The 17,084-nt window shown below is 36.1% G+C and overlaps 1 protein-coding gene across 3 annotated transcripts in view; it reads right to left on the bottom strand.

Annotated features, from left to right (window-relative positions):
• Positions 1–17,084, bottom strand: part of ERC2 (ELKS/RAB6-interacting/CAST family member 2) — a 926,792-nt gene that overhangs the window by 614,323 nt on the left and 295,385 nt on the right. For all 3 annotated transcript variants that reach the window (XR_016512310.1, XM_090282950.1, XM_090282949.1), the window contains exon 4: positions 14,611–14,766. Coding sequence is in view for 2 of the 3 variants with exons in the window: in XM_090282950.1 (XP_090139076.1) it covers positions 14,611–14,766 (156 nt within the window). In the remaining variant the exon portion in view is untranslated. The remainder of the gene's footprint in view (positions 1–14,610; positions 14,767–17,084) is intronic.

Here is a 17,084-nt window from a genome sequence, read left to right as displayed (position 1 = left end):
GTGTATTTTGTTAATATATCAATATTATGCTTTTTCTACTCAATCTTATGCCTTAGACAGTGGCGGATTAAGGTCGGTTGAGGCCCTGGGTGCAGAAGAAAATATTGGGCCCCTTAAAAAAAAAGAGAGAGACAGGGAAAATAAAAATAGATGTTAACCATATTTTTAAATAAATTAAAAATTGCACATATGAAACCAAACTTGGTGTCATTAGAAAAAAGTGTAAAGTTGGGGTTTTGCAGGGCCCTTCAGAAGTTGGAGCCCAGGGTGCGTGCCCGGTGCACCATTAAATCCGCCTGTGGCTCTAGAGATTATAACATGTTATTGTATGTGCAATTTGTACATTTTTATTGAAGAACAGTATTCCATTGTGAGACTGCACCATGATTTATTAATGTTCATTTCCAGGTTCAGGTTCACTTCCAGATTTTTTGCTACCACAAAAAGTGCTATTCTGAACATTCTTATACATATCACTTGGCACACATAGCAAAAAATAATCTAAGGGTTAAATTCCTGGACCACAGGATATGCACATCTTTAACCTCACTAGATAATAAAAATGTCTTCCAAAGCAGTTATATAAATTTTCATAGTCACAAGCACAGTGTAAGTGTGCTAATCACTCCACATCTTTGCCAACATCTTATGGCACCAGTATTTTACATTTTGGCCAGTCTGATTAGAGCAGTGGTAGAAGCTCTCCAAAGACAACTGCCACCCATTTCTTCCTATTTGTGTACACACGCTGTTCTTCACAAATAGGGGTGAAGTCGTTTTACCTTCCTCTTGAACCTGGCTGGACTGTGACTTGCTTCTACCAGCTGAATGCAGCACCCATCCCAGCCTGTAGAAGGAATGGCAGCTTCAGCTTCCTCCTGCTGGAAGCCAGCCACCATTTTAGCAGTCAAATTATCCTCCAGCCACTGTGCTCTGAGAAAGCTTACCCCAGCTACACAGCAGGCCACTAAAGATAGAGAGGCCTGACAGAAATGATGACTCCTTTGTCTTGTTTCTGGTCTTAAAGGGAAGAATCTCAATGTTTCATCATTAACTTTCATATTTGTTTTAGCTTTATATAGGCATTCTTAGGTTTCAGAAAGTTCCCTTTTATTACAAGTTTGAAAGAGGTGTTTTTTTAATCATTAAGGAATGTTTAATATTATCAAACATATGTCTGCATCTCCTGATTTATCACATTTTTCAGCTTTACCTTTACATTAATGGATTTTTTAAATATTAATCTCTGCTTGCATTACCATGGAAACCTCTACTTAGTCATGATGTGTTATATTTTTTATATTTCATTGGATTCATATTGTTACTATTTTGTCAGGAACTTTTATCTATGTTTATGGGTAAGATTGGCTTGTAATTTTCCTATCTTATGTTGTCTTCATCAGGTTTAGTATCAGTTTAGCCTTCCAAGTAAAATAAAAAGTGTTTCTGCTTTTAATGTGTTCTGAAATAACTTTTATAAAATTGAAAATTTTTCCCATTAATGTTCAGTACAAATCAGCAGCAAAATCATCTAGAGCTGGTATTTTCTTTCCAAAGACCATTACTTAGTTCATCCATCTTTGTTGCCTATAGGAATATTCATGTTTCTAATTATTTGAGTCAAGTTTGAAAAGTTTTCTACCTAAAAATTTTTCATTTTGTCTAAATTTTTACCTTTATTCACAAGAAGTTTTCATAAACCCATTTATCTTTGTTATCTATAGCATTTATGATTGCTTTCATTACCAATGTTCTTTCTTTTTCTTGATAAATCCTAGCAGAGGATATCATGTTAAATATTCCAATTGTGGCTGCATTGATCATTCAACATTTTATTTTCTATTTCATTAATTTCTGCTCTTATTTTTAAATTATTTTCTTTCTACTATTTTTGGGGGGTTTAGTCTATTTTCTCTTTTTAAAAAATAACTTATTTATTTGTTTGTTTATTTATTTATTTTTTTTAGAGAGAGAGGAAAGGAGAAAGAGAGGGAGAGAAACATCACTGTGTGGTTGCCTCTCACTTGCGCCCCCAACTGCGGACCTGATGTGCAACCTAGTCATGTGCCCTGACTGGGAATCGAACCAGCGACACTTGGCTCGTAGGCCGATGCTCAATCCACTGAGCCACAGTAGCCAGGACAATTTTCTCTAACTTTTAAAGTTGAATGCTTACCTCACTAATTTTCAGTCCTTTTTTCTTTACATACATAATAAGCCTGAAGACTATAAATTTCCATGTTAGTATAATTTTAGCTCAAGTCCACTAGTTTGATATGCAGTATTGACATGATTGTTCAGTTCTCAGTATTTTATCATCTCCATCATCATTTATTCTTTTTTAAAAGATTTTATTTATTTATTTTTAGAGAGAGGGGAAGGGAGAAAGAAAGAGAAGAAGAGAAGCATTGATATGAGAGAGGAACATTGATTGGCTTCCTCTCATATGCACCCCAACCAGGGCAAAACCCACAACCCAGGCATGTGCCCTAACTGGGAATCGAACTGGTGAACCTCCACTTTGTGGAACAATGCCCAACCCACTGAGCAACACCAGTCAAGGCATCCATTATTATCTATTCTTTAATTCCTGAATAATTTAGAAGTATATTTCTTAATCTCCAAATACATGCTTTTTTCTTATTTATTTTTATGCTTTTTATTTCTTACTTTTTTGTGAATAGAGAGCATGGTATATTTGCTAATCACTTAAAATTTGGTATATATTACTTATTGACACAGTATGTGGTCAGTTATCATAAATGTACTTTGTATACTGTGCACTTGAAAAGAAGATGTATCCAACAATTGTTGATTATAATATTCTATATATATGTGTGGCATTTGAAAACACTTTTAATTGGGTAGTTTCAGTCTCCTATATTTTGATCTTTTTATCTGCTTCATCTGTTAATTACTTAAGGGTGGGTTAAAAACACCCACTTAATGGTGAAAGAATACATTAGTTCTTACAGTTCTGCCAATTTTTTAGCTCTTTGTCTTAAAGTCTACAATAAATTCATTCTTTTAAAGGTCATGAGATTTTTTCATTAGCTGCATATTTAACAGCTTTATTGAAATATAATTACACGACATAAAATTTACCTAAGGTGTACAGTTGATGGTTTTCAGTGTATTCACAGTGTACAAACATCATCAAAAAAATTTTGAACATTTTCATCAACTCAAAATGAAATCTTGTAACCATTAAAAGTCACACTCCATTCTCCAACTCAACTTCTACCTGTCTTTCGAGACAAACAATAATCTACTTTCTATCTATATGGATCAGCCTATTCTGTCATTTCATATAAACAGAATTACATGATATATGTACTTGGTGACAGGCTTCTTTCATACAATGCAATGTTTCAAGATTCATCCATGCTGTATCATGAATCAGTACTTCATTCCTTTTTATTGCTGAATAATAGTCAACTGTATGAATATACTGTACACATTTTGTCTATCAGTTCAGCAGTTGATGGGCCCTTACGTTATTTTCATATTTTGGCTATTATGAATAATACTACTAAGAATATTCATGTACAAGTCTCTGAGAACATGTTTTCTTTCTTTTGGGTATATACATAGATGTAGAATTGCTAGACCATAAGATAACTGTATAATTAGTATTTAGAAGAACTTTTGCGAAAGTGACCATAGCATTTTAAATTCCCACCAGCAATATATAAGGATTCTAATTTATTCATACTCTTACCAGAACTTGTTATCTGTCTTTTTAATTACAGCCACTACAGTGGGTATAAAGTGGTATCTGAGTGTAGTTTTAACTTGCATTTCTCTAATAACTAATAACATTAAGCATTTTTTTACATATTTATTAGCCACTCATATATTTCTTTTTGATAAATGTTCTAACTGCTTTCTTAGACTTTTTCTTCACTTTTGTGGTTTTATGGCTTTATATGATACAAAGAGAGAGGTTTATTTTTATTACTCTATTTGGGGTTCTTTGGGCCTCCTGAATTTGTGGATTGGTACTTGTCATCAGTTTTTTTAAATTCTCAGCTTTTATTTCTTCAGGTATGGCTTCTGAATAGTGATTCTGTCTCTACTCCATCCTTCCCTCTGGAATTCTAATTATACTTTTGCTTGATCTTCTTATTCTATCATCTATGTACCTTACCTTTCATGTATTTCATCTTTTTATTTAATTTCTTCTGCTCTGTTTTCTAGTTTATTAAGTCTCTCTCCTTCTGTGACTCTCCTCTATGACCACTTTGTATTTATTCATTGAGCTTTGAAATTTGCCTTTGTATTTTCCCATTTCTAGAAGATTTATTTGGTACTCTTTAAATTTGTTTGGTATTTTATGGAATTTTTATACTCGCTTACATTTTAGTTATATTCCAACATGTTCTTTTATTTATTTAAACGTATTAAACATACTTATATCACAGTGTTTGTCTTGAAAGTCCAGCTTCTGAAGTTTTTGCCATCTGGTTCTGCTGTTTGTTCTTTCTACTAGCTATCACTTAGGGTGGCTTGTTTTCTTGCAGGTTTTGTAATTTTAAAAATACATATTGTGTGTTCATGTTTTTTTTGTAACTTTATGTACATAAATACTTTGAGGCCTAAGTTAGCATGTGGCCTTCCACAGCATTTGCCTCTGCCAATACCTGGGGCACTACCAACCAAGGACCCCCCCTTTAAACTCAATTCTCTACTTGAAGATTTTTGGATTGCCCCACACTGCACATCCATACAAGAGCCAGCTGTGGTTATAGAATCTCAAAGCTAGTTTTTTTAATCTTCAACTTGGCTCAAAGTCTTAAAATATATAATTTTCCCTGGAGTCCCCTGTCTGAGTGGGAGGACAGTAGAGTGGGGAGGTTATTTTTAGTTTACCCTCACGCTAAAAAGTTAAGCCGTCTGGGATCCCAGCTTTATGTGGTGATGGTAGTGGAATTCCTGTTTTACTCCTCATCTTGAGCAGGTCCAGGCTTTAGTCTCTTTTCTTAACTGTCCTTGTGACTGTGAAAATGAAAGCTCAAGTTCATCTCTCTAGCAAATGCTAACAAGAAGATATAATCAGTGTTCTCTACTTATCACTCCAGCTCCATGCTTTGGCTTAGTTTTGGCCCTTGAGATTTTTCCTCGCTTGACAGTTCACAAGTGCATTTTTAAATATATGTTTCTAAAATAGATTTCATCCAATTTTTTTTTCTGTTTTCAGCAACTAAAACTGGCATAAACAAGAACCAAGTTACTGATAATAACTGCTGAGCATGAACAGAATAAGATGCTTAAAAGGAGGTGAGACCCCCATCTTCAGAAGTGTTCAAGTTGCACAATTTACTCAGAGAGTTTATATGGAAGGAAATCCCGCTTTCAGAGAGAAGTTAGACTGATCAGGGGACAAACAGTAATCTTCCTTGCCATATCTAAAGGTTTGGTAGTGGCTGACCAAAAGGTAGTCTTGAGAATGATTCTGAGTTTGCTTAAAAGTTCACTGGGAGAGAATCATGATGGATTATCAACACACTTTAGTATATGTAAGCATGCTCAGGTATGTGCAGTCCATGAAATACAGTATTATTGTTATAACTTAATCATTTATAAGTCTGTGAGCATTTTTATCTAGAATGAAAGAAGTCGCTCTCTCTCACTTACACTCACACAACAACAAGAAAACAGTATAAACAGAAGGGAAATCAGGATTAGGAATACCTAAAATTATTTTTAAAATTAAACCTGTTGTGATCAGTGCTCTTCTCAGGGGATATGGCTCCAAATCATATTCAGTTGTATCTGACAGCACAGTATACAGTTGTTTCCATATATGAAACTGATTCATCTGAAGATGATGCTAAAAATAAACTTTCAACTCTAAGCAAAGATGATCTTTATAGTAAAAAAATTAATTTCTGCTAACTTCTACAAATACTAGACTAGAAATCTACTGTGGGAGTGAGGTATTAAGAGAGAAATTTGAATGAAATTAACTTGACCACGAAAAGGGCATTTAATAGGAAGAAGATGGCAAGTTCTATGTACACCTAGTTTATTCAATAAAAATAGATTGATAATGATAAAACTACTTCAGTCTATAAATATTAAATAGGCAGTTGCTTTAAATAGCTTTCAGACTATCACTGCCATGAGATAAATTTTCAATAAATATTTTATGCAGGCAATAACAGGAAAAAAAAGCCTTTTCTAAGGGGAATATAGTTTCTGGGTAAAAAAAAAGATTATATTCTTCCATAAAAATATGCCTTTGGCTTCTTTTATAGCCATGAACTCAATAAAAATGGAAAGTGATGCAATCAAGCATATATGAGAGCTGAGGCTGGGAGAAGGTCTGTCTCCGTGATGGCAAGAAGAAAAGCCAATCGGAATTACATCACATGCTTTATATGAAGTCCATGTGCACATCAGGCACACTTCATCTAGTCTGAAAGTTCTTCCACCACTTATGTCTGTGACACAACCAACACCCTGAGAAAACAACTCTGCCAAAGAAAACAGCTTCTTTTTCACTGAAGATATGGCCCTCATGTGTAGCAAATGATATGCTTATTATCATGCAGTTTGGGTTATGAGGATTGTAATCCGTCAGAGATTAATAAGAAAATGTGTTACAAATTCAGAATAAAGGGGGAGATCTAAGACAGAAGAGTGGTGTGTTTGGCAAACTCTGAAAACAGAGGGAGTGGCTAAGATAGAAGAACTGGGATTGGTAGATTAAAAATGTGTTAGACTGGGAACAAAGTCTCATACAGATTAGGAGATGCCATCATTCTTTCCCTACCATAAAAACAATTATTTATATGTTATAGTCTATTCATTTTTTTAATTATATTTTATTGATTATGCTATTACAGTTGTCCTGATTTTTCCCCCTTTGCCCCCAATCCACCCAGCACCCCCCACTCCCTCAGGCAACCCCTCCACCATTGTTCACATCCATAGTTCATGAATATAAGTTCTTTGGCTACTCCTTTTCCTATGCTGTACTTTACATCCCCATGGTTATTCTGTAACTGCCTACTTATACTTCTTAATCCCCTCACCTCTTCACCCATTCTTCCACACCCCGCTCCCATCTGGCAACCATCAAAATGCCCTCTCTATCTGTGATCTTGTCTCTGTTCTTTTTGTTTGTGTTTTTTAGATTCAATTGTTGATAGATATGTACTTATTGCCATTTCATTTGATCTTTTTCTTAAATAAGTCCCTTTAACGTTTCATATAATAATAGTTTGGTGATGAACTCCTTTAGTTTTTTCTTGCCTGGGAAGCTCTTTACCTGCACTTTGATTCTAAATGTTAGCTCTGCTGGGTAGAGCAATCTTGGCTGTAGGTCCCTGCTTTTCATGACTTTGAATATTTCTTGCCAATCTCTTCTAGCCTGCAAAGTTTCTTTTGAGAAATCAGCTGACAGTCATAAGGGGACTCCCCTGTAGATAACTAAGATCTTTTTTCTTGCTGCTTTTAAGATTCTCTCTTTATTTTTAACCTTCGACATTTTAATTATGATGAGTCTGGGTGTGGTTCTCCTTGCATCCATCTTGTTTGTGACTCTCTGTGCTTCCTGGACTTGCATGTCCATTTCCTTCACCAAATTAGGGAAGTTCTATTATTTTTTCAAATAGATTTCCAATTTCTTGCCCTTTCTCTTCTCCTTCTGGCAGCCCTATGATGCAAGTGTTGGACCTCTTGGAGTTGTTCCAGAGGCTGCTTATACTATCTTCATTTTTTTGGATTCTTTTTTCTTCTTCTTGTTCTGATTGGCTGTTTTTTGGTCCTTATGTTCTATAACATTGATTTGATCCTCAGCTTCATCCAGTCTACTGTTGTTTCCCTGTAAATTGTTCTTTATTTCAATTAGTGTATCCTTTGTTTCTGACTGGATCTTTTTTATGCTGTTGAGGTCCTCACCAAGTTCTTGGAGCATGCTTATAACCAGTGTTTTTGAACGATGCATCTGATAGATTGCTTATGCCCATTTCATTTAGCTCGTTTTCTCTTGTTTTGATGTGTTCTTCCATTTGGGCCATATTTCCTTGTCTCCTTGTTTTGGCAGCCTCCCTGTATTTGTTTCTATGTATTGGCAGGGTTGCTTTGACTCTGTGTTTTGGTAGTGTGGTCTAATGTAACAGATGTCCGATAGGGTCCAGTGGCACCACCTCCGCTGTCAACCAAACGGTATACTTGAGGTGTGCCCTTCATGTGGGCTGAGTACGCCCTCCTCTTGTAGTTGAGCCTTGGTTGCTGCTGGAAGATCAATGGGAGGGGTTTACCCAGGCCAGTCATCTGTAAGGATTGGCTGAAACCACTTACCACCAACCTTCACCCTCTATGGAGGATCAGCTGTGCAGGGGCAGTGTGGTCTGTAGCTGTCCACTGGGTGCACTGGCCCTGGGGTTTCCCAGGTGGTGTAGGCCAAGGTCAGCTCTTACATGTGTTTTGTCCAGGGCCACCCTACCTGAGCTACAAAGCAATCTGAGATGGCTGCTATCTTGTGCTGGGCTACAGATTCCTAGGAGAACCCAAGCTGTGAATCTAGGCTGGCTGCTATTGCTGGGCCTGGGGACACTTAGCCAGAGGTATGGGGGCTGGGAGCTCACTGAGGCCAGCTGTTGCTTGTTTGAGAGGATTCTGGAAGTTGTGCAGCCCGCTCCAAGACCAGCCATTCATATGCAAAAACAGCCTTGGGTGGGCCCTTAAGTTGGGTGGGGCAGAGTCTCTGGGGATCTCCAAGGTGGGTCAAACAGTGTTAGCCAGATTGATGGAGTCTCAGATATGGCACAAGCCTCCTGGCTCGATGGAGAGAGGGTTTAGAAAAGGGACAACGGCCTCTGCTCACCTTGATGCCAGACACTTCAGTTTTTCCCTGTATGCCACTGATGCCTTTCAAGCTGCGACCCTGTGCTGGAGCTCAGAGGAAGTGAATTAGAGGTGAGTCTGTGTGTGGGTTCTTTGAGAGGAACTGCTTGGAGTTCCAGCAGTTTCTTCCACTGACTCAATCCTCACTGGTTTTTGCAGCCACAAGTTGTGGGGACTTATCTTCCTGGCACTGGAACCCTGAGCTGCGGGGTCTGGTGTGGGGCTGAGACTCCTTACTCCTGAGATATCCCTCCTAATTTTTATCTACCACACGTGGGTGGGGGACCAGCCTGTTCCGCATCTGTGCCCCTCCTACCAGTCTGGATGGATGTGGTTTATTTAATTTAATTCCATAGTTATCAGACTTCCATTCATCTCAATTTCTGACATTTGAGTAATGGTTGTTCTACATTTTAGTTATAATTTTGATGTGGTTGTGCGCAGAGTGAAGCCATGTCTGTCTATGCTGCCACCTTGACCAGAAGTCCAACATTCCATTCTTAAGTGCTCAATAGTGCTCTTGAAGGAAATTTGTGTTTTTCATAGCCTGTTAGTTTTGCTCTCACAGTCTGATCCTCCTCAGCCTTCTTTATGTAAAAAAAGATTTTATTTATTTTTAGAGAGAGAGGAAGGGAGGGCATAAAAGGGAAAGGAACACCAATGTGAGAGTGAAATATCAATCAGTTGCCTCTTGTAGATGCACCGACCAGGGACCAAACCTGCAACCCAGCCATGTGCCCTGACCATTGACCTTTCACTTTGTGGGACAATGCCCAGCCAACTGAGCTACAATTGTTCAGGGCCTTTCTCAGCCTTCTGAGTTAGGGTAGAAATTAACGTTTCAAACGGGATCGTTGCACAGCTCAGGAGGTCTCCCAGAGTCTCGGTGCTCAGGGAGATTGTGCACAAACCAAAGGGCTTGCAAGATGCCAGAATTTTCACCCAGGCTGACCATGTCTAATATCCCTCAGTCTTCGCACAAGTTAAGATCTTGAGGCTCTGCTTTTACATTTTTGCAATTCACCTTCCAGCTTTCCAAAATGTTACACCATAGTTTTTCTATAATATCATATTTATAAAAGCAATTTAGCTCTTCACTGCTACTTAATGTAATCACAGAGCTTTCAAGGGTCCTGACCAGTCCCAGCCATTTGCTCAGCATCAAGATGGAGGGGCACACCCTTTCACAAGGCTATTAAAAACACTTCCTTTTCCCTGCAACCTACATTGCTTTATTCATCTTAATAGTTAATGCAAGCAGCAATTCCTTTTCACACCATAACACTGTTACATTGTTTCTGTCAAATTTTCACTAAAAAAATTACCTATTTCAAGATGCTTCTATATCTAAAAAATGAGTTTTATATAAGAATTATTATTAGCTGCCTTTATTATGTATTTAGAACAAATCATTACAGATTGAGATGGAGACAGATTTGAGATCATGCCCTGTTAATGAAGAAAAATCAAACACTGAGTCAATTTTATCACCAAATGGATCATAAAAATAATTTTCAGCTAAATAACATTTCAAAAATATAAGCAAATGAGAATATGGATATGTGAACAATTTTAGGGGCTATTTTTTCAAAATTAGGTTGAATTTTTTATCTTATCACTTTTATTTTTAAAATAGTAAACTTCCAAGCTATCATGATAAAACATTCTTGACCTCTGTTAAAGAAATATTCAGATCAATCAGCACCTCCAAGCCTAATCTTTGTAAACAGTGGTCATTCTGAGGGTGCCTCTCCAAAAGCCCCTGGTAAAAGACAAGTTCTCTGGGCCACTTTTTAAAGTTTTCTAGATATTTATTACAAACAGAAATAAGAGGTAACAATATTTAGCTGCAATATTAGGCTTGGTTTCCAAAAACTTAGACTTCCTTGCTTATGTAGCATTCCATAAAAACTTCTGAAATGTTCTATCATGACTCTTTGAGTCTCTATAAACCATTAAAACAAAAGTTTGTAAAGGCAACTCTCCCAGACTCAAATATAGCATTTTCTGTTAGTTGGGATCCAAAGTCATTTTATAATTTCCATTTCTATCACTGCCTTGGTAAACCCAATGACTAACAATTATTTTTCCATTTCCCAAGTAAGTTTCAGAGCCTCTGGGTTTTTGCAATTTAAATCTCTTCTTTTCTTTTTTTGGAAAATCTGTCATTTCACATAGACTTGAGCTCTTCCTACTTCCTTATCTGTGTGAAATTGGGGGTGGGATGGTATTTTTACTTATCCTTCTAGGTTTGCTCTGGCACCAATCTGAGTATGCATTCTTCACCAGATCTGTCATTGCTGTTTTACCAATCTAAACATTTAGATTTAAAAAAATAAAATAAAATACTACCTCTAAACATAAGCAACCTGCATTGCTCCAGCCAGAAGTAAACTCTCCTCCCATCAAATATCCAGAGTAGATTTTTAGTATATTTCTTACATTCCCAACTAAGTGCTCAGTTTGAGGGAATGGAAGATACTTTGAATGTGCACTATTTTTAGTGTCCCTCAGTGCCATGTGCTAGAAACAATGTTCAGTACATCTATGGGGACTGTAATACTCAAATTCTACCAATGACAGTTTTATCCATCCATACAATTCTGCAACATTAAAGAGTTCAAGAGACCCCAATGGTGACACTTAATTGTTTTGTCAATCTGTATGACCAACTATTGCAAAAATAGACTCCTCACATATCTGTGATGACTTTGCCAAGAAATACAGTCATGTAAACTTTGTTTAAAAAGTATAAAATAGGCAATAATGGACCATGAAATATGCTAGTGATCCAATTTTAGAGGATATCAGTCTATGCCTCTACAATTTAACAAGTTCTATAATTAATAATTTACCCACTTAAACCAGTTCATAGAGTTTAAGGGATCCCACAAAGCAAAAAAAACAAGCACTCAGGACTACATGCTTAGCAATAGCTATGTCTTAATAGACTTGCATGACCATTGCTAGGCTTAAATAAAGAATCAAACTTCCTTCTCAAACTAGAAATAAGAAAAATAAGTAATTGAAGTAATGGTATGAAGTATGAGCGATAAATGTTATCGCTCAATCCAATAAAAACATTCTTTCAATTGAGAAAATATAAAAAGCTAATTCTTACTAATACTTTTTAGCTAATTTTTATCAATCTATATAAATATGATAAGAACTCATTTTTATTTGGTTTCTTAGAAATCCATTTTCCCCATTGGTCAAATTAAATGCAGCATTATCATCATCATCATCATCATCTTTGGTTATATTTTAATAATACTGTGTATAATTATTAACTATATGAAAATCAATAAACAAAAACCTCATTTAAAATGGGCAAGAGACTAGAAAACTCTCATGCACATGTAGACCAGCTGACCCCAACCGGAAGAGATATACCTTGCATCTCCAACCGAAAGTGTTACTACATTACTATCACAGCAAGAGGAAGAAAGGAGGAAAAAAAGATTCCTCCTTACCAATAACAGTTCAGTCAATGGGAGACTGTTATAGCTCAGCAATGAAAAGTCACTATACATCGAAGTTTCAGTTTTCTCCAGTGGACTCTTCACTTATAACAGTCCCTCCCAAGTCCATAAAACTCCTCTCTTCTGTTTTTCTGTACTTGTGCATGGCTTACCATTAGACTGCATGTCCCAAACTATAATTCTTTGCTCTTCTCATATAAGCTATTTTGCTGAAGAAATATCTGGCTGGCTGTTAAAAAATCACAGATTTCTTTTTCCTTTTTTGAGCCAGGCATTTGAAATGCATTACTTCATTTAATCCTTTGAGACAACACTTGGTGGTGCTGCCCCCATTTTATGGAAGAGGAAAGTGTGGTAGAGTGACTGGAATCACTCCCCAAGGGCATGCAGCTAGCAAGGGCAGGCTAGAGACTTGCCAGAGTCTGCCTTTATCCTCAGCCTGCATTCTTCCCACCAGACTCCATTACTCTCCTCAAACTTCTTCTGACCTGACCATTTATAGAACCCTTCAAAGTAAATCTCTCTGACAACTGTGGGCCAATAAAGGTCATGACTTACTTGCTAAAGATCATATAAATGTTTTATTTACCTGGAAAGAGTCCATTGGGAGGGGTGAAGTTTACAAATTTCATGGCGATCTCAATTATAGAAGAGGCTTGCACTATCTCCCACCACTCAATGACAGGGTAGAAAGGAAAAGTTTAAGCTGAAAAAATAATTTCCCCCAAACGTCATGAGTTCACTCACGTGCCTCTGGCCTTTGTTCCCAGAGGGATTCAGTCCTCATCTGCAGGCCACCTTCCTACTGTGCTTGCTCAACACTCTGAGAGGTAAGGATTGCCAAAATGAAACCAGAAGGCAGAGCTGAGCAGGAAAACCCATTTTACATTTTGTGGCCATCCCCAAAAGGAAGAAGTTAGATTCAAATCCACTGGACGTTCTCTTTCTCATATCTCAACTCCGTGATGCAAATTTTATTCATAATCTCAATGTCAGCTTACAGATAAAAAGTTGGCAGATGTAAGTACAGTTTTTGCTTTTCCCCTTGGAGAAATACACATATGTACACACATATACATATGGGGTGAAGTAAATGCTAGATATTATTTCCTTCTATAATGTCCAAATTTTCTGCAATGAGTATGCATTTATTTCACAACTTATAAAAGTCACAACCTTCATTTAAATATTTTTCTCTCTACTCCCATTGCTTTCTCATCAAAATCTGCATTACCCTTAAATCTGCTACATTTCAAAGGCAATAAGCAAGAGTAAAACCTAAATTAAGAACAGGAGTATTTAAGAGTAAGTAGTAGAAAAAAATGTTTTATTAGTGTGGTTATTATTTTCAGAAGCAAAATGATTTAAAAAGACAGGAATAGAGAAAAGCACCTCAAAGTCTCATAAAACCTATTTAGGCTATTCATAAATTTAGTAATTATGCATATGTAAAAATAATACATATTCAGGTGCATGGTCCATTTGTAGCTCAGTTCAATTTTGAAATATATAAGACAAATTCTTCAAACTGGCAATGAAAAATAATTTAATGGAACATATTACTATAACATCTTATAAATACTCTACAGCAACAGATAACAATAATATTAATAATGACTGTCAACAACAATGCCTGACATTTATTGAATGCTTTGTAGGGATCAGGCAAGGGACTAAGTGCTTTAAATTCATAATATCTTGGAATTATCAAAGAACCCAGTGATATATGTAATTTTCTTTTCCTTGTTCCTATTTCATGGATAAAGAAACTGAGGCTTAGAGGGGTTAAATAATTTGTGCAAATAACAACACTGGGACTCAAAATCACTTTTGTCTTAAACACTATGCTAAAAGCAAAATGTCTTCAAAATACCATTGAAATCAGTTAAGTTGGCTTCTCAGATCAACAGTTTCTGAACCAAAAATATGGTAATGATAGAAACTTCAAAAAAAGAGAAAACTTATGAAAACTCAGAAAACTTCGAAGTGAGGGGACAATAAAAATAAATGTTAATTCCCAAGACAGCACAACACCGAAGGAACTCATTAGAAAATCCTGAACATCTTTATAGGAAGAAATTCTACCAAAGGTTTTCCCTGATTTCCTTTTAGAATCTGTGCATCTTAACCAAAATCTTTGCATTCCTCTTTATTGTCCATATATTTCATATCATATAAAGCAGATTACATGGGTATTTAGAAAAAGTATGTATGTAAACCATAACTTTCCAGTCACACTAAGAGTATAAAAGTTTATAACTCTGGACCATACCTTGGTTTTCATGAACTTGGAGTGACTTTTGTAAACCTCTATTTGTTTGATCTCTTCTTCACGGTCCTCAGTGTTCAGCACACCATTGGCTTTTAACATCTGGATTTCATCCTCAAGATCCCTTATGTTTCGTTCCAATGAAGCAATTTTTGTGTCCTGTTGGTTAAAAAAAAGGGGTGGGGGATTATTTTTCAGTATCATCAAAACAGAATTCCATATAGAAATTTTGGTAGTAATACATTAACTATAATACAGACTTAGCCCTGAATTCAGAACATATATTTTCACTTCTAAGGATCATTTATGAGATTATTTTAAGCTCCTGAGATCATGTCTCAGTACAATACAGAGTTATCTAGATGTGTTTGTCTAGTACCTGGGAATCATATTACCAAAATGAGTGATAAAAATTATCTAAAGTGTTAAAAAATAAAACATCATTTAAGTGGCCGCATTGGTAATTCAAGATTTAGTTTGCCACTCTATATTCTTGAGCCTACTTGTAAACACAAAAACGGTTTGTTTCCGTGACTATTCTGTGGCTGGTTTTATAAGGCATGCTTGGAATTTGACTATGAGAGGAAAGGAAATTAAAATCTACTAATGGGAAAAAGGATTCTCATCAAAAATACATAAGTGAAATTAAATAACAGAATCTTGACTTAGTTTCACTGATACACTAAATATTAAAATTTTATAGCAACTGGAAATAATATATCACAATGTCATGATTTATTTGGCAATCAGTCAGCTTCCTGTGTGACAAAAAAAAAAAAAAAAAAAAAAAAAACATTACTACCTTGAAGGGCATTTCTAACCTATTCATTTACAAAGTCAAAAAACTAGAATGGGATTCATTAAGAAAAATAAACCATACACAATTTTTTAAAAAAGGAAATGACAGACTCTACACACAAGGTAGAACATAATAAGAAATGATACATTAGAAAGTAGAGAAGAGCTAGCTCTTATGGGGGAAAACCCATTTCCCAAACTTGATTATTAGACTCAGATCAATCTTGTGAATGAAACATATGGAAAGGTTCACTTTGTTTTCTCACTCTCACCATTCAACTGCCACTTAATTGTACAGATTCCAGGAGCTTATATACATTTATAACTGAATAATTATTAAAAACAAACTCCAAACTCAATTTTTAACAATTTTTTAGAACATAGAAGACTAACAGTTCCAAAAGTAAAGACAATAAATAAGCTATTCAATTCATAACTGGTTCATTAAAATAACTTAGAAACAAATGTGTCTGTCCTGACTTTGTGGCTATTTTCTAGTTTATTTTCCTGCACTATATAATCATTATTATCATTAACACTGTCATCATAGTTAAAATGAAAATAAGAAACAGCAACACCTAGTTATTGAGCTCCACTGTTTATATGCCAAAATGTAAGTACAGGAGAAACTTTTATTAATTCTCTGAAAAAAAACCAAGACGGTGAAATAAAGAGATGCTAAAATTTGCAAGATTATGGACTATTACATTCTGTATATTTGCATATTCAGTTCTCCTTTAAAACGGTATTTATTGTATTTTTTCAAGTTATAAAAGTAATACATTTTAAACTAATCAAAAATGGAGAAAATCCCTTCTAAACCCACTATCAAGAGATAACCATCACTAATGTTTTCATGTATAGCCTATCAGTCTTTCTGTATTTTAAATGCGATTTCTGAAGTCTTGTGTACTTCCAGTTTGAGTGAGAGGAGTGTTATATGCCTCCAAAATTAACATTTTGAAGCCCTACATCCTAATATAATGGTATTTGGAAATGTGGCCTTTGGAAGGTAATCAAGGTTAGATGGGGTCATTAAAATTGGGCCTTATCATGGGATTAATGCCCTCAGAAGAAGACACCCAAGAAAGCTTGATTTTTCTCTATTTGCCACCTGAGGACACAGCAAGAAAGCGGCCATCTGCCAGCCAGGAAGACAGCTCTTACCAGAATCCTATCATGCTGGCACCCTGATCTTAGACTTTCAGCCTTCAGAACTCTGAGAAAATTAATTCCTGGAGCTTCCAATCAAGATGGCAGAATAGGAAAATGCATTACTGGCATCCTATGACCGTATCAAAATTACAACTAAATTACAGAACAACCATCACTGAGAACTACCTGAAATCTAGCTGATAGAAATGCTATAAATAAGGATATAGAGAAGAAGCCATGCTGAACTAGTAGGAGAGGCAGAAACCTGGAACAGACTGGTCCCACACTCATGTGTGGCAGTTAAAAATCAGAAGATATATCTCAGCTGTGGAGTTTCCCAATGAGGAGTGAGGGGTCTGGGCCCCATACCAGTCTCCCCAGCCCAGACCATGAGGGCTTGAAAAAAGAAGTCCTCATAACTTCTGGTTGTGAAAACCAGCAGAGATTATGGCTGAATGAGACAAAGGGCTTCTGGAGTCCCAGGCATTCCTTTTAAAGGACCTACTCACAGACTTACTTGCTGC

Source organism: Furipterus horrens, unplaced genomic scaffold (genome assembly GCF_987537825.1).
Source record: "Furipterus horrens unplaced genomic scaffold, mFurHor1.1.pri manual_scaffold_7, whole genome shotgun sequence".
Taxonomy (NCBI): domain Eukaryota; kingdom Metazoa; phylum Chordata; class Mammalia; order Chiroptera; family Furipteridae; genus Furipterus; species Furipterus horrens.
This window is presented reverse-complemented; position numbering and strand designations above follow the sequence as displayed.